The sequence below is a fragment of the Pteropus alecto genome, unplaced genomic scaffold (genome assembly GCF_000325575.1).
Source record: "Pteropus alecto unplaced genomic scaffold, ASM32557v1 scaffold12, whole genome shotgun sequence".
Classification (NCBI taxonomy): Eukaryota; Metazoa; Chordata; class Mammalia; order Chiroptera; family Pteropodidae; genus Pteropus; species Pteropus alecto.
In genome coordinates, this window is record NW_006432669.1 from 7,494,848 (window position 1) to 7,514,454 (window position 19,607).

The 19,607-nt window shown below is 32.8% G+C and overlaps 1 protein-coding gene across 1 annotated transcript in view; it reads left to right on the top strand.

Annotated features, from left to right (window-relative positions):
* CNTN5 (contactin 5) overlaps positions 1-19,607 on the top strand; it is a 466,521-nt gene that overhangs the window by 395,306 nt on the left and 51,608 nt on the right. Inside the window, exons 14-15 of the mRNA XM_006907500.1 lie at positions 655-813; positions 9,135-9,284. Of these exons, the coding sequence (XP_006907562.1) occupies positions 655-813; positions 9,135-9,284 (309 nt within the window). The remainder of the gene's footprint in view (positions 1-654; positions 814-9,134; positions 9,285-19,607) is intronic.

The window sequence follows — 19,607 nt, forward strand, 5'->3', positions numbered from 1 at the left end:
TAGATTTTCATGAACAAAAAGGAAATAATCTCTGATTCATTGAATCCTCCTCACTGAAAAATAGTAATATAATCACATCTTCCTTTTAACTTCCCTGCCTTTTTAACTTTCATGCCTCACTTCTAGTATATACCTCTCCTTGGTCATTATTTCAGAGCTTTTCATATCTACCCTGTTAGAGTTTAAGCTACTTGATAGTCATATCACAGTATGTGTACATTGTAGATTTCCAGAACATGAAAATTAGACCTATATCTTTTTAGTAATAATAGGATCATTTGGGTGCCTGATAGCATTGCCTATCACTCTCTGTTGCTGCCTCTGTAAGTTGTGATTGATTTCAAGTCATAGTTGATATTGACATTCATAGCTTTGTTTGCTTCTAATTCATTTTCTTTTCCTATAAAATATAATGCTAATTGGTAGTTGCCTCCAAGCACGAAGTATTATTTAAAAATCAAATCTATAGTTATGTTACCCCCCAGAAATCATAAAAACCAATTTGTATCCCATCTTTTTTTTCAATTTTTATTATTAATATGTGTTTTATTAAGACAAGTACATAGTTTGATTGGGTCCTTATGGGAAATACAATTTCTCATGGCTCCTGATCATAGCTTGTACTTAACTTTATTCATTTCCTTTTGTCTATAGGTCCCCCAGGCCCACCAGGTATAGTGATCGTTGAGGAAATCACAGAGAGCACAGCCACACTCTCCTGGAGTCCAGCAGCTGACAACCACAGCCCAGTCTCCTCCTATAACCTGCAGGCTCGCAGCCCATTCTCCCTGGGCTGGCAAACAGTAAAAACAGGTAAGAGTATCTAAGGCAACATCAGATGCAGCCAGAGCAGCTTCCCGTTATGAGCTATTTTTGCCACATATATGCTAACAATTTCAGTAGAATCACTTCGTATTCTTGAAACTTTATTACAATATCAACTATTGTTTGATTCTTTTAATAAAGCTACCTTGTTTTCTTCTCAGTTCCCAAGGAGGGGCTGCATCATTTATATTCGTTTGTTGTTTATTTCTTATTTATTGAAGTAACTGTAGAGTCACATAGAAGTACAAAATAGTACAAAGGTTTCTTGTGGACCCATCCCTCAGCTCCCCTCAATGATAACATTTTTTATAACAATAGAGCAATTATCAAATCAGAAAACTGACATTGTTACAATGCTATTATCTAAACCTCAGACTACATTCTTTTTCCACCAGTTTTTGTATGCAATTTTTAGTGCATAGTTCTATAAGATTCTATGAAATTTTATTGTATAGATTCAAGTTACCACCTAGACAATCAGATACAATACTGTTTTGTTACTCCAGTTCCTGGTGCTACCCTTTTATAGTCACACTTCTGTTTTATTTATAAAAAGAAAATCTAACAAAATTGTATTATTTAAAACAATGCAAAATTTTAATGCCTACTTCTGAGATGTTTGAATTTTAGTTGCATTATTTTAAAAGTCATTTCTTCCCAAATGGTTTCCGTTTCATGTTATAACTAAACTTCCCCTATCTCTTCAAATGCGGCCATCTGCATGGATATGTGAAATTATGCTCAGTTGATAGTTATTAGGTACTTATTTAATGAGTTGGTATTTGAAAAGTATACAGTCTACACAATGTAATCTTCAGAAGCAGTTGTCCATACTAAGTAGGGATTTGTGATTTTGTTTTACTATCTAAATATAAAATTGATTTGCCTGTTTAGAAGTAAAATATAAAAATCAATAAAATATCTGAGTTCAGCAACCATAAAACTCAATTAACTAGAATGTTACAGGAGTGAAGTAATTCATTTTGTTGCTTAAATAAATTTGAGCAGAAACATTTCTGTGTAAAAATTTACAATTTAGGGGAGAGGAAATAAATTCATGCATGCAAAATATAGTTTAGATTTACTCGATATTAGGTTTCTATATTAAGTTATAGAATTCAGTTTGATTATCATTATAGTATACTATACATGTATACATATTTATTTTGTAATACATATAATTGTGGGTATTGGCCTCATTCTTGGCTCCATGATACCTCTGCAGACCCAGGAAATTGGGGGAATCTCAAAGTTTGGTAGATAATTCTGAAAAGAACACAAATTCAAACCAAATGAACAGATTTATACAAGAATACTTATAACCTCTGCCCCAGTGCTCACATAGTATCTTTAGTGTGACAGCTTAAACCTTTTGCTCTGCAGCCAGAAAATGGATTCATCTCCAGATCTGGCGTTATGGACTCACTAAATTCATTCTCCTGCCTGCTGCTATGCTCCCTGCCCACTCTTGCCTCACTGTTCATACAACTTACTTCTTGGGAACTTTTCCTTGTGGATACATTGAAATACACGTTTCCTTGCTCATCGCATGCCCATGTTCTTGTTCTTCTTATCTTAACACATGGCATGCCAATCCAGGACATCTTATCGTCTTCCTACGACAACTATAGTTCCTAGTTACTCTTATTCCTTGATTTCTCATGTCTTGGTTCACTTATTTCTATTTTTTCTTGTTTGATTGATAGATGGATGATGATAAATAGATAGATAGATAGATGTATATATGTACATAAGTTTAAAATTTTACAGTTTTTACTATATACACACATGCATATATTCATATATAACTGAATATTTTTGGCACAAACTGGGGATAAATGAGATTGTGTGTGTGTGTGTGTGTGTGTGTGTGTGTGTGTGTATGGCTCAGGCATTTATTTGAACTAAGAGTTATTTTGGGGCTGTTTATTTGTTCTAGAAGTCTCTATTATAAAGTTGTGTTTCATCTTTCTAATGTAATTTGAATGCTAGAAACATTTTTAAGTTGAGAGGTTTTTTTCTTTTTTAAATTCAGTTCAGCAGTACTTATTTAAAAATCTATGGTTATACTGTGTTTATAAGGTAATATATATTTTTCAAAAATATATTTCTGTAAGTGATTAATTTTATTTGCCCTTGATAATAAGAGGACTCTAGCAAGATGTCCTCTCTCTTGTAGAGGCGGTCCTCAACTTTTGCATGCTCTAAAGTAGCTGTTTTAAATGCATTCTGGTTTTAGCCCCTAGCACAATCTGATTGTAACTTATTTCTTATCATTAACAGGGAAAGAAGTTCCTTTGGAACTACATGAGCTCCACTGGGCCAGTGGACCTTTGTTTTCATAGTTGCTACCTCATCTAAAGCAATTTCAGTAGAGAAAAGCTCTATATGCAAAAAAGATGGATCTGGAGATTGAACTCTCTGATTAATGTAATTTATAAACTAGTATTTAAAAAGCACTTAAGATTCTTTTATACACCAACATCAATACAAAGAATAGCTAATTCCTCATTTTTGACAAATAAAATAAGGAGTTGTGCATGGACCTTCTAGCTGAACACATCTGGTATTAACTTATCAATATTGCCTACCCAAAAATCAGACTTGAATCAGGTGACTGTGAGTGGAACTAATATTCATTTTAAAGAAAGTATGAAAACAACCATAAGAAACAGACAATTTCACTTGCAGATCCCTTTTCTAGTCAAATTACTTTTCATTTGGAAACCTGACTTTCTCCTTCACATTTGAGTAGTATTTGCTGACTTACTTTTTTAGTGTTATCTCTTTAGGAATACCAAATCACTTATAATCACAGAATCAATTTGTCATTGTTTACTTAAATCAAACATGTTTATTAACTATTCTATCGGTGGATATGTTTTCCACTATGGATTAATTAAATTTGTCAATGAAACAGGCTTAATTTATTGTTAGTTATTTAATTTTAAATTGTTAGATGCAGTTCTTTTACAAGGAAAAGTATTTTAACAAGTTTTTCACTCTTAGTCAATATGGGATCCTTCACTGTCTTTAGTTGCTGTGTTTTCTTTCGGAAGCAGAATGTTGTCTTTGAAACTGACTTGTCCTCAGAGTTCCAGAAAGAATGTCTTTATAAAATGATACTTGCAGCATTTTTAAAATACTTACTTGGTATACAATCTCTATTTTCTTTAATCTACAGTATTGCATTTGAGAACAAAATTCTAAATTTATAAAAAAAAGTTTGTTTCTAATTTATTTCATTTTCAATTTATTTATTGCATGTTATGTCATCAAAAATATTAATACCTCCAACTCATGCTTTTTACACTTATTTTATAGCCATTACAAGTAGCAATGAATTTAGAATTTCTAAATCTTTTTTTTTAGTTTAAAAGAGAAATTAGGATTATTGATGGTGGGGAGGATATGGGATGAGGGAAGAAGTCTTTAAAATCTATAGCTATGACTAAGAAAATATAAATATATATAGCCTTGGGAATAAGATTATTTTTATATTTTAAATTAATTTTCCTTTTTAACACAATACCTGAAATGATTATAACATGATTCAAATAGAAACTGTGCCAATTTTAATTATACCTGACAATTTGAACTCCCCTTTCATTCATTCAATGAAAGTTTATCAAGCACCTTCCAGGTAGTGTTCTAGGCACTTAAAATATATGAGTGATCAGAACAAAGCAAAAAAATCTCTATCTTTGCGAAGATTGTATTCTCATGGATGAGGGCAAACAGAGACCATAATAAACAAGTAAATTATATAGTATCTTAGAAGTTAATGAATAAAAAAAAAAAGAAAGAAATATTGTATTGTAAGGAGGATCAAAAGTACTGTGGTAGGGACTGTGTATTAGTTGCTGAGACTGCCATAACAAAATACCATAAACTTGGTGGCTTAAACAACAGAAATATATTTTCTTACAATTCTAGAGGCTGGGAATTCCAAGATCTAGGTGCCAGTCAATTTAATTCTATTCCTAGTGAGAATTCTCCTCCTGGCTTGCAGGCAGTAGACTTCCCACTGTTTCCTCAAATGGAAGAGAGAGAGAAAGCCAGCTCTCTGACATCTCTTCTTATAATATCACTCATCTTTTCAGATCAGTGCCCCACCCTTATGACCTCATTTAACCTTAATTACTTCTTATTTTTAACATAGCTTGGATTAATGTATTAAAAGACAAACTATCCATCCTCCAATGTCTCTCCATTTCTCTCAGGATGAAAGCCCATTCTCTTTCTAAATTATTCTTCAGCCATTCTCCCTAATATTTACCCTGCTCATGACTCACTGGTCTTTTCATGCTCCTGCATATAATGCTTCTAATGCTTCTAATGCTTCTAATGCCTTTGCACTAGTTGCTCCTTCAACTGGGGATGCTTTCTCCTAGATATTGGCATAGCTAAATCCACACTTCCTTCAAAAGTTTATTCAGGTGTATCTTCTCAGTGAGGCTTATCCTGGCCACTCTACTTTAAATTACAACCTACCTGTAGAGAAAAGGGAACCTTTTCGCACTATTGGTGGGATTGAAAATTGGTGCAGCCACTGTGGAAAATAGTATGGAAGTTCCTCAAAAAATTAAAAAATAAGTCAGACATACTACCGTATGGCACAGAAATTATACTTCTGGGTATTTATTCAAAGAAACCCAAAACACTGATTTGAAAAGATATATACACCCCTGTGTTCGCTGCAATGTTATTTACAATAGCTAAGATATGGAAGCAGCCTAAGTGTCCATTAACAAAAGACTGGATAAAGAAGAAATGGTATATATACACACACACACATACACATATATACACACATACATAAATATGTGTATATATATGCATATGTATACACACACATACACACATACATACATACGTACATATACACAATAGACTATTGCTCAGCCGTAAAAGAGAATAAATTTTACCGTTTGTGACAACATGGATGAACCTAGAGTATTTTATGCTAAGTGAAATAAGTCAGACAGAGCAAGACAAATACCATATGATTTCATCTATATGTGGAATCTAAAAACAAAATAAACAGACAAAACAAAAACAGAATCATAGATACAGAGACACTTTAATGGTTCCTAGATGGGAGCGGGGTTAGTAAGATGGGTGATAAATGGGAAGTGATTAAGAAGTACAAATTGGTAGTTAAAAAATAGTCACAGGATGTGAAGTATAGCATAGGGAATATAGTCAATCATATTGCAATAGCTATGTATGGCATCAGATGGGTACTGGACTTATTGAGATGATCACTTTGTAAGTTATAAAAATATCTAATCACTATGTTACATATTTGAAACTAATATAATATGTCGACTATAGTTGAAATGTTTTTTTATTATTAAAAATTAATTAATTAATTACAACCTGCCTGCTATGGGCTATATTGTATCCCTGCCCCAAGATAATTCAAATGTTGAAGCCCTAACCCCACAGTGTGACTGTATTTGGATATAGAATCTCTAAGGGTATCAAGTAGGCAATTGGATATATGAGGTTGGAGTTTGAAAGGTTTGAATAAAGATGTAAATTGAGAAATTATTGACATATAAATTGCACTTAAAACTACAAGACTGTATGTCATCTCCAAGGATATAAGTATAAAATAAAGAAGAGAAAGTTATAAAAATCGAACCCTGAAGCATTTTAGTAGTAAGAAGTTGTGGAGAAGAGCAACCAGCCAAAGGATACAGAGGGGAAGCAGTTATTTAGTTAAAAGGAACACCAAGGTAATGTGATATCCTGGGAGAAAAAAGAATAAGTCTGTCAAGGAACAGAAAGTAATCAACTGTGTCAAATGCTGCTGACATGTCAAGTATGATGAGGACTGAGAACTGATCATTGATTTTAGCAACATGGTGACCATGGAGAGCATTGGTGACCTTGACAATAGCAGTTTTAGTAAAATAGTAAGGACTAAAGTTTCACAAAAATAAGTTCAAGAGATAATGGAAGAAAGCCTAATATAGACAACTCTTTTAAGAAGTTTTGCTTTAAAAGGAAGTGGAGAAATCAACATACTTTGAAGTTAGAGATGTCATAATTTGTTTATGGGTTTAAGTGGGACGGGGAAAAAGAAAGGAATTCAGGATAACCCCATGATTTTGGCTATAACATCTATAAGAATGCAGTTGTCATACATTGAATAAGGAATACTACAAAAGTAGGTAGGGAAATATAAGGTTGAGAACTTTATCTAACTAGAAATGTTTAATAATTCATTGAACATATGAACCGGAACTTTAGGGAAGAGGTTCATGGCTGAAAATTTTGGAGTCGTCAGCATACAGAGGGTTGTTTAAATCCACAAGACTAGATTAGATCACTATGGAGTAAGAAAATGGGAGTTAATAGAACTAGGTTGCATCTAGAAGATAAAAAGAAACCAGAAATGGAAACGGATAAGGGTAGTCAGGTAGTTGAAAAACAAATTAAGTTTGAAAAGTATTTCAAACAGAAGAGAATTACCAAATATGTCAAAAGATGATATTAGGTCTAGTAGGATGAGGAACAGAGGCCTAACCATAAGGTTTTAGTAACAGAGACCATTGGTAATATTGACAGGAGCAGTTATGGTAGAATGCCAGAGTTAAAAGTTGTATTAGAGTGAACTCAAGAGAGAATGGATGGAGAATAATTGGAAACATCAAGTAATAGCACAAACAACCCACAAGAAGTTTTGCTATTAGGAAAAAAAAAAAACTGGATAAAAGCTGAAAAGAGAGGAAATTGAGAGAATTTTATTTTGTTTTGGTTTGGATTTGGTGGGAAAAATACCTGCATCCTTGTATACTGATGAGGGAAAATAATCTATTAGAGATATTTGTTTGGGAGTGGGTCAGGGAGAGACATAACTGAGATGGACCGGTTACTATTCTCTACAATATCTTAAGAGGGCCACCACTTGAAAGGCATAAAGTTTCCTCAGAAGGGATTTAAGTTTCTATTAATTGGAAGAATGGCTAGAAAGATGAATGAATTCCAAAAGTCACACTAAAATGATTTCAAAGAGTAGGGAAGGGTGGGCACTGGAACAAAAAAGAAAATGATCAGAGTTCTATGGGGATTAGAATAAAAGGGATGAGGGATGACCTAAAAGTCTGGAGTTGCTTGAGGAGACTGACATAAACAGAAATAAATGAAACAGTATGATAAGTCCTAATGGACCCAACACAAGTATTGGTGATAAAATGTAGGTAGGAGCTAGGGAAGGCTAAGTGTCTGGGGATCTATTCTTTTCACTTTTATGTTTGGCAGACACAGATCAGCATTTTAGCAAGCTATGGACTGAACGATAACCGTTTTTTCCCGTTAGACTCCAAGAATATTACTCAGCTTCCAGTGCAGTAAGAGAGGACAGACTTTTTTCCAGGTCTTATTTCATACTTTAAAAAAATCAGCTGTGTAGGGCTATGAGATCTGTCAGGCAGCCTACTGCCTGTGCTCTGGTCATTCACCTTTCCACAGATCTGATTATTTGGTAAAATTATTTTGATACATTTCAAAAGAGATTTTCATGGGAAATCCAAATGCATTTAATTCCACCTTGTCATAGGAAAACTGCACTGAGTCAAGAGCTACCCACCCCTCTCCCAATACTTAAACAGAAGTCCAGGACTAATATAAATCCAGAGGATCTTGACACATCATAAGGGAGGTACTCCTTTTTTTTCCATAGTCATTTGTATAGCAAATGTTCTTCCAGAAGTGTTTCCTAGACAGCAGAGATGAGTGAACAAGAAAAGCAGTCTCAAATAATGCATATATACTATGTAAGGAGAATTTTATTATGTGGTAATTATATTGACAATTTTATGATTTAATAAAATCTAAATGTAGTACAAAAGTTACTGCGAGGCAAGTCCAGAGCTTCCTCTTAGATCCCACAAACTGGAGTTTGCCGGAACTATGAGAGACATACTGCTCAAGAAATTTCCCTAGAAATTTAACAACTATCTGTTTAAATTATAGCACTAGTTGACCTCTTATCTGAGGCTGAGGAATTAACAAAATGATTTTCAGTGTAGATCATGGCAAGTTATGTTATAACAATTTATATATAAAGATGAGATGAAAGAATTCAAATTGACTGCTGCAGACTTTGACATGTGCTAGTGCTTACTTCCTGAAGATTGATTTTGATTTTACTAATGACACCAGAGACGACATCATGGCCATGTGTAATAAGGAAGTATGCACAAACCTGCTGATCCTGTTAGTGCCTGTGATATCCTTGATTGACACTGTAACCTTTTTTCAGTCCTCTTAATGACATGAAATCTGTCTCTTCATAGTCCCAGAAATCATAACAGGGGACATGGAGTCAGCCATGGCAGTGGACTTGAACCCTTGGGTAGAATATGAATTTAGAGTGGTTGCCGCCAATCCTATTGGGACTGGAGATCCAAGCACCCCATCTAGAATGATCCGCACAAATGAAGCAGGTAAGAATTTTGGAGAGTCAGAATTCTATTTGATATGCCTCTAATCGCTTTGCAGGCAAGTAGAATTAACCACGATTACTTGCTTTAGTATAATTTTTTTCCTGATTCATTTACCTAGATATCATAAAATATTTTCTTTAAAATTATTTTTATTTTATTTGTTTTCTGAAGTTTTTCTTCTTGTTTCCACAAATAAAGGTATCTAGATGCTTTAGTTTCCTCTCAACCCTGTGCCCATCTTCAAGTTACTATAAAATTGAAGTAGTTTTTTTCTAATTATATACTCATTCAACGCAGCAAATCTATAACATTCAGAATAGATTGGTTCACTCTTTTTTGCTCCAGTGATAACAGTTACTTTTAATAACAGCATACTTCCTTAAGACTCTTTATGTTGCCCTTCACTGTCTGACATGGTATAAATTACACTTTGCAAAGACATAGTCTTAACTCATTGCCTTCTTGACATCCATGTGCAAAATAAATACCCATTTGTTTCCTGACTTAGAAAACACAGCATTCTTCTCATCTTTTAGAATAAATTATCTTTGATAAAATATTTTTAATGACCACATAAGGGGAATTAACAGCTTTATATAAAAGAAATTATATTGCCAATGACCTAGATGAAAATGAATAAAGAACATTTTTAGTAGAGCTTTGATTACTTTAGAAAAGTCTTATTGAAATTAATATTTAAATTCCTATAAAATTGGATATTAAAAACATCTAGTAAGGTACTAGCTTAGGCAAACACACATGTTAATAATGTTGATGAGAACAGTCTGAAAACAGTAGAGAAATGGGGGTAGAGTAGATTGCAGATACAAGGAGTAATAAACAAATTTTTATGTTTTTATGTTCAATAATAATATGAATCCCAATAATTATTAGAATAATAGTATAAAAATGAGAATTTTGACAAAACGAAAAGACAACGTAGTGAATGGGAGAAGATATTCACCAAGGATACATCCGAAAAGAGGTTAATATCCAAAATTTGTAAAGAACTCATACAACTCAACACTAAAAAAAAAATCCAATTAAAAAATGGAAAAAAGACTTGAATAGACACTTCTCCAAAGAGGACATACAGGTGGCCAATAGACATATGAAAAGATACTCAATGACACTAATCGTCAGAGAAATGAAAATTAAAACCACAATGAGATATCACCTTACACCTGTGAGAATGAGTGTCATCAATAAACAACAACAATAAAAAACACAACTGTTGGCAAGAGAAAACAGAACCCTCATGTACCATTGGTGGGGTTGCAAGTTGTCACAGCCACTATGGAAAACAGTTTGGAGGGTTTTCAAAGAATTAAGAAAAGAACTGCATGTGACCCAGAAATCTTAGTTCTGGGTATTTATCCAAAGAAATCCAAAACACTAATTCAAAAAGATATATGTACCCCTATGTTCACAGTAGTGCTGTTCATAATAGCCAAGATATGAAAGCAACTTAAGTGTCTATCAATAGAGAATTGGATAAAGAAGATTTGGTACATGTGTACAATGGAATATTACCTGCCCATAAAAAATGAAATATTAACCATTTACAACAAGATGGACGGACCTAGAGGGTATTATGCTAAGTGAAATAAATCAGAGAACCACAAAGTACCATATGATCTCACTTATATGTAGAAATCTAAAGAAGAAAATAAACAAACAAAACAGAAAAAGACTAATAGTTACAGAGAGCAAACTGATGATTGCCAGATGGGAAGGTGTTTGGGGGGCTGGGTGAAAAAGGGGAAGTGATTAAGAAGTACAAATTGATAGTTCGAAAATTTCAAGGAAAATAATTAATAATATTAAAACAACTATGTATTCTGCCAAGTGTGTACCAGACTAATCAGGGAGATAACTATAAATTATATAAATATCAAACCGTTATGCCGTATACCAGAAACTAATATAAAATAATATTAAATGTCAACTCTAATTGAAAAATAAAATTTTCTTGAAAAGAAAGAACAACAACAACAAAAAGAATGAAGAATTTGTCTTATTTCTTCATTGTTCTATCTTCAGCACCTAAATAGTGTCAGGCACTAGTACTCCATATGTCTTTGTTGAAAGGTTGAAAGGGAAGATTTTTTTTTTCCTTTATATGCCCCTAAACACACCAGTACCTGGGTCAGAGACACATGTACATAGAAGACTAAGAAGTAACTGTTGTCTACTTTGTTTAATAGTTATAAAATTGGACCAAAAATGTGATTTGTGACTTCTCACAAATTGAACAAAGCTTATAATTAAAATAAACTATCAAAAGAGTTGATTATCTAAAACGCACTAGGTTTAGGCCTTTAAAAAAAGTATTTCTCTAAAATACACTGATTTCACTCATATGTTGGATATAAACCTGAAAGCAATAAATGAAGAAGACAAACAAACAAAAATTCACAGTCACAGACAATAGTATGATTGTTACCAAAGGAAAGAAGGGTTGGAGGGAGGTAAGTAAGGGTAAAAGGGGTCAAATATATGGTGACGGAAGGAGGTTTGACTTTAGATGGTGAACACACAATGCAATATACAGATGACATATTATTGAATCGTACACTTGAAACTAATATAATTTTATTAACCAATGTCACCCAAATAATTTAATTAATAAAGTAAATAAATAAATAAATAAATAGATTATGAGATAAAATACATTGGTTCTTTTAAAAAAGAAATAAAGAATAACCATACAAAATATGTTCAGATTCTTTCCATTTCCAAAAATTAAGCAACTTGGAAAATAAAAGACAAAGTAGCCTAAATATGTTGGAAAAGATTCATTCACAGAAAATTCAATTTTTCTGTTTTTGTGATTTGCCTATTATAAGGTTTTTTTTGTTTTGTTTTGTTTTTTCCTGCAACTTTTTCAACAGTGTGAGTTTTAAATGAACATAATTGCCTGGTTGGATTTTCATGCATTCATAAAATCAGCCATGCTTTCATTGTGTACAGGTGTTCATTAATTAAGAGCATAACAGGTTAGTTGTTCCTCATTTTATGTGCTCACTGTGAAGATATTGAAATAACTGCCAATATCAGTACTTATGCACACATATTTTCTAAAAAGCACTGTCTTATTTTGCATATTGTTAATTGAGTTTAAACAAAGACAAAGATTGCTGCCTAATTCAGAGGCTCTCTATAAATATTCATTTCAAAAATAATCCATTTGGGATGAATAATCCTTTTAGACTTTTTATAGTATAAATTTTCTAACTATTAAAAAGCATTTTAGTAAAAACACTTTTACTTTTCCAACTAAAATGTATTTAGATGATGCATTTTAAAAGATTTCTTCCTCATCTATTTCTGCATATACCTCAATCATACAGCTCGTTTCTCCATTTTATCAAGTTCTGTATACACGATATACTTTAGTCCATTAAAATCTTATGAAAGAGAAGAGAAATAGCATGAAAAATGCATGAAGTACTCTACTTTGAAAGCGAGTTGAGGAAGCCTTGTACTGCCTATTTTATGTTTCTTATGTTTTAGTACCACACAGGGTTAGAGCTTCTAATGGTGTTGAACCAAGTGTTGAGTTTTGTGCCTGCTTTGTCAGGCAGCACAGATTAAAAGGGACACCAATATCCTGAGACGTCCTCCCAAACGACACACTCTACCTCCATTAAGTACATGCCCTGTATTTTAAAAGACGATCTTGTTCTAATGGGCCAAATAAACTTTGAAAACAGGCAGAGCTGCTTAGGAAAGTCTCACATTCAGGATATTAAGTTGAAAGTTTATGTCTCTTTAAAATTCTCTTATTTACTAAACTATTCTAAATCCAAAAGCAGCTTTAGTAAAGCATTTTTACCTTTCTCACACACCAAAAAGTTAATATTTCTTGCAATTTCCTCTAAAATATATTTAGAATTTTCAAGTCATCAAAACATTGTTAGTAGTCAATAAATATAAGGTAAATTGGTTCAATCTGACTTTTTATTAGTAAGATGTCAAAATAGTAATACAAATATATGTTTTTTACTTTAATGTACATTTATATTTATTTCCAGTACAATTTTATTATAAATTATAGATAGATAAATGATAGGTAGGTAGGTAGGTAGATAGATAGATAGATAGATAGATAGATAGATAGATAGATAGATGTAAATATGCCTGTGTTTAATTTTGGAATTGTGTTACATTATCAAAACAACATATAAATTTTAGTTATGTAATGGAAATGCTTTCTCTGTCATTTAAAAACATGACAAGAGAAAATCACGCTTTAGGAAATTAATTTGAAATATATGCTATGGTAGAAATGAAAAAATGTAAAAGTGAATACATCCCTTAAACATTAATATTCTATAAGTTATATATTTAGAACAGTAATTGTAAATGATAAATGAAAAGAAGTTAGTGATATAACCTGTAATTTAGAAAGCTTTGGTCTTCTCTACAGTATAAAATGTTTTATTACCAAAGCTCTTGGTATAAATCTCAATATTTGCAGTTTATTTCAAATTATTATATATATGTGTACATGTGTGTGTATGTGTGTGCGTGTGTGTATGTATGGGGTAAGATAATGCCCATGTGGCTGTCCTGTGAGTTTGAGTCTTGGAGTTAGGCAGACTTGGTTAATGTTCTTCTCTGACACTTACTGGTAGTGAACATAGGTAAGACATATTTTTCAAGGCTCAATTTTCTTACTTCTAAAATGGGGTAATATAACTACCTACTCCTTTGGATGACTGTATTAAATAAGATAATGCATGCAGAGAGCCTAGCATAGTGCCTGATACATGGTAAATGCTTAATAGTAGCCATTTATTATTATTTTTATTATTATCATTATTATTATCATAATCATTCATTTTATTGAGGTATTACTTTATTAAGTGGAAATTTAAACCATGGTAATCATGCATTAGTTGCTTTTTTCATATTGAAGAAACATTTTCAGGTTAAATATATGTTTGTTGATATAATTAGGCCATCCAATCTCTTGGCTTGCAGCTAGATCCACCAAAATGCTCTCCCACTGAGAAGTCTCTGCTGCAGACTGTGTGCTACCAGGCCCTGCTGCTCAACCCATCTGAAGGGCTTGGGAATCAAGCGAACCTTTCAGAGTGTGGTGCATAATAAAGACCATGCCTCTTCTCTAAATCTCCCTCACCCTCCACGTATGGCCTTTACATGCTGCTTTTCTTGTCTAGCCAGGCCTCAGTCTATAAGTGGATTGCAGTAGTGTCCCAACATGTGGACATTTTCTTTGCTTCTTATAGCATAGATAAGACAAAGGGAGCAGAGAAAAAGAAGTATCAAATGAAAGACCATGCTTTGAAAAATTTGTTCCACGTTCAAATAGTTTTCCAGTTGCTTAGTACACTGTATTCCGTCCTACCATTCTCTTTTGACACTGAAATGGAAAATGTCACACACACAGTTGTCCAAAAGGAAAAATATTTTTTCACATTTAAGAGATTAATCCTCAGCCAGGTAAATATGAGTATCAATTAGACAAACATGAAAATCTTTCCTAGCATTACTACTTCTTGTACTATATCATAGTTATATAACTTGTTTACTAAACAGCCTGAACTCTAGAATTTAAGCATAAAATAGTTTTCTTTTTCTCTCAGTACTACTTTCCAATATGATCCATCTGATCTCTGGCTTCAGCCTCAACTACATCCAAGGCAGATTTAGGTACTAGGGCCATCTCATTCTCAGGTATTAAAAAAATTTCATTTTCATGTAAATAAAAACTTTAATCTCACTTCCAATTTCTTGTTTTTCTCCCTTCATCCCAGCAAAGGCTTGACCCAGGGATATTGACCATCTTTTTTTCTTCTTCTTTTCACTTACTTCCCTCACCTTCAAACTTCCACTCTGAGCACTTCCTGAGACAGACAAAAAGAAGAGGAAAACTAGTTAGGTGGTACAATTTGTGGTTCTCAGATAGGTGTCGAGTACTCCATGTGATGGCATTTGTCCACATGTTTCTTTCTCTTAGAGGGTGCATTGGGTTCTTTGGAGACTTTTCTATCCTAGTCTAGCAGGCAGCCTGACTGGGTATGATTCTAACAGATTTTTTTAAACCCACCTCTCATTGTGTCTATTGGCCCACAGTAATCATTTCACATTTCTGTCCTGCCAAACTCTAGAAATACAGGGTGTTCTCAAAAACTATTTTGCTCTCTGCTCTAGTAGCATTGTGTGGGGCTGGGTCATTGTACAAAATTCTCAAGCTCGATGGCATCCAGCAAGTATGTGAGGAGTAAGTAATTGTACTCTTTGCAGCAGCTGCTTTGCTTCTCTCCTTACTTAGCTTGAGAGGGAAATGACAGTCCCACTTCCCTTCTATTGATGAGTAGTGGTGGAGGGAGATGCCACAGCCCATCCATCTGCTAAGCTGACAGCCTTCTTTCAAAATATTTCTTATGCTAAAATTCTTTATATATGAGCTGGTGGGGGGTAATAGGAAAGGGTCATGAAATTTTATTTCTCTATTTCTTAGCAATTTTATAGTTTTGTCTAGCCCACCTCACTTCAGCATCCAAGGTTATGTATGGCTCAACCCAAGTCCAGAAAAAATTTATTTAGCTTCCTACTACAATTTCATAATTTCTTTAGTTGTACATTATCTTCCTCTTTCTTAAAGGATCTTACTTCGTTCATATCTTCACAGTTCTTGTTCATGATAATTACTTAGAAATGTTGTTGACTTCAAAAGTTATGGAAAGAACACAATAAAATATTATTGTAATATAAGATAGGATTGAATTAGTTTTTTCTGGGGGTGTGTGGATTTGCCTTGTAAATGGCATTTAATAGAGTTTTGAAAGCCAGACCAAATAGGACTCAGGCAGAATTATTTATAGGAGGAAATTAAAACTACAGTTGTCAGGCACTGGTGTGTGCAGAGAAAAGGCATAAGGCTATGGGGTATTTCAAGGTCTTTCTGGTCTGTTTCTAAGAAAATACATAGATAATATAAATCATTCAGCTGAAATAATTGGGAAATTCTAAAAGAAAATAGTATTAAATGAACATTATAGCTTTCTTCAGCCCGATGAGTAATTTAATTATATTAAATAAAAGAAATAGTTCTTAGCAACATTAAGAGAAGGGAAAAATCATGGCAAGCAACAGAACTCTAAGACCAAATATCAATAATTAGGAAAAAAGAAGATAACACTATGGCTCATATAGCAGACAGTACTTTTAAATCATGAAACCACTTTGGTTCAGGCAAGTATTTTCTGCAAAATATATACAAGAAATAGATCTTCAGATTCAAAAGATGGTGCCTCCCAAATTGTCTCCCTCCCAGCTTCTTTCTCTTCTTTTTCCTTGTTCTCTTTTTACCATATGTGTCAACAAATTTCATTTAAAGATTATTTTCCCCATCCTCTGCTTCTACTTCGTTATAGACTGTTATAAATAAAGTTAAGAGAATATGAGTTGGTAAACACCATTTGTTGCATATACTCACCTCTTTGCTCTTGACATCATTCATGAAAAGTTTCATAAATCAGAGAAATCTTACATTTCCTAAAATAATCTTAGTAACCTCTTTTGCAAATCAAAAATGGTATGTTTCCTAATTTCTAAATTAAAACCAGCTAAGCCAAAAAGATTATAAAGATTTCCAAAGATGACTACAGCATAGGAAACCATCAACAAAATGAAAGAACGACCTACTGAATGAGAGAAGCTATGCACCAATGATACATCCAGTAGGGGTTAATATCCACAATATATAAAACTCATACAACTTAACAACAAGAAGACAATCCAATTTGAAAATAGAAAAAAGACCTGAATAGACATTTCTCCAAAGAGGACATACAGATGGCCAATAGGCATAAGAAAAGATGCTCAAGGTCACTAATTGTCAGAGAAATGCACATTAAAACCACGATGAGATATCACTTCACATCTATGAGAATGGCTGTCATCAATCAACAAAAAAACAAGTGTTGGCAAGAATATGTAGAAATGGAACCATCGTGCATTGTTGGTGGAATTGCGAATTAGTGTAGCCACTATGGAGAACAGTGTGGAGATTCCTTAAAAAATTAAAACTAGAATTGCATATGACCCAGAACAGAAATTCCACTTCTGGATATTTATCCAGAGAAATCCAAAATACCAATTTAAAAAGATATGTGCATCCTATGTTCATTACATCATTATTTAGAATAACCAAGTTATGGAAGCAACCTAAGTGCCTAACAATAGACAATTGGACAAAGAATATGTGGTACATATATACAATGGATATATTGTATATATCAACCATAAAAAATGAAATCTTACCATTTGCAACAACATGGATAGACCTAGAAGGTATTATGCTAAGTGAAATAAGTCAGACAGAGAAAGACAAATATTATACGATTTCACCTATATGTGGAATCTAAAAGAACAAAATAAATGAACAAGCAAAACAAAAACAAGTTCATAGATACAGAGAACAAACTGATGGTTTCCAGATGGGAATGAGACTGAGAGATTTTTAATAGATACACATCAGCAGTCATAAAATAGTCATTGGGATGTCAATTATAGTGTGGGGTATATAGTCAATAATATTGTAATAACTATGTACAGTGTCGGGGAGTACTAGACTTATGAGAGATCACTTCATAAGTTATATAAATATCTAACCATTGAGCTGTACACCTGAAGCTACTATAATATTGAATGTCAACTGTAATTGAAAATAAAAAAGAAATTTTAAAAAATCACATTTGACTAGACTCATGCTGAACTTTTAGTGTTTACCATAGAAGACTTCACCATTTTCTCTTTTCTAATCTAAGTATATAATAACATTATGTAATATGTATAAATTATAGTTCCAGGCACTGTGGTGAATAATTACGAAAATAACCTTAAAATATAGGTACTATTACTATCTGCATGAGGCAGCTGAAGAACAGAGAGGTTAAATATTTTTAGCCAACCAGCCAGAATTTTTCTCACTCCCACAAGAATACATTTACCATTTGTGTATACATTGTATCTCTCCTATTGATAGGAATAAAAGCATTATTTGAACTGTTTAGGAAATATCATTCATATTTTTTATCTTGGAAACTCTTCAAATTTAACTCTTTCTATAAAGTAAGCTTAAATGACAATTAACTGTAAAATATTGATGTGCTGTGTACTTCAATTCAGATAGGAAAAAAAATGTTTTTTAAATTTCCCTCTTGACTCCCACCTTTACTATATAAACAACCTCCTTCCTTCTTTCTATTCATCTGTAACTTTCTTTCCAAACCAGTGACTGAATTACTATTAAGCTCCTAAACTATGTGGCTTCCTCCAGGTTTCTAATAAAGCTGTATTATTTAATGAGCCATATAAACATCTACTGTAATAGGTATTAGAAATATTTTAGGGGAAAAAAAGATAGATTGGCAAATTATTTCATCCTGTACTTTTTGCTTAGTTAATTAAATTAATTAATGAGTGTTAATTAAAGCATGTTGTTAGTGTGACTAAATTTGCTAAAACTATTACACTTAGAGTTCTTTGAGATTCATACTTAAATTCATGCATGCTTAAAATAAGGTAGTACACTGTATTTTGGTCATTCTGAGTTTTTACAACAATATCTCCAGTGTATAAGGTGAAGAGAAACAATAGTCTATATTTCAACATGCCAGATAAGGCATTAAGTAAGACAGCTAAGCATTTGCAGCTTGTGGGAAAAATATTAATTACATTATCTGTTCATGGGAGAGCTTTGTTCAGAAAGAAATTCAGGAGAATCAGAGTTTAAACTGTTACCCATACATGTAAACTTGGTTCTCTGAGCTAATAGGCTCAGGACATTTATCAGTAGATGACTGAGAGAAAAACATCTAGCTACTTAATTCTAAATTGGGTTCTCATTTATTACATGGAAAACATTTGGTTTTTAAATAAATGTATATTTCTCTGAACTCAGCAAAAGAATTTATTAGATGTTGACTATATTAATTTTTTAATTTTATGTTTCTAATAAGAATTATAGAACTTTCAGAAGGGCTCTAAAAAATTAAGTCAAATTCCTATCATAAATATGTTGTTTTATAAATAAAAGAATATAATTAAAATCAGTGGACTCCAGAGCATTACTGCAAAGATAACTGTGTGCCACCAACTTAAAAAGGAAATGAATGAGCATGGATCATCTGCATGTAATTAGGAAATTTAAACCAATTAGAATTAAAGTACTTATAATACACATTGTGCTCCTGACAACAAAACATGATTCCTGATCTGCTGTTATTAAAGCCTTTTCTTTTTTTGCTTGTTTTTATAGTTTTATTGATATATAATTGGCATATG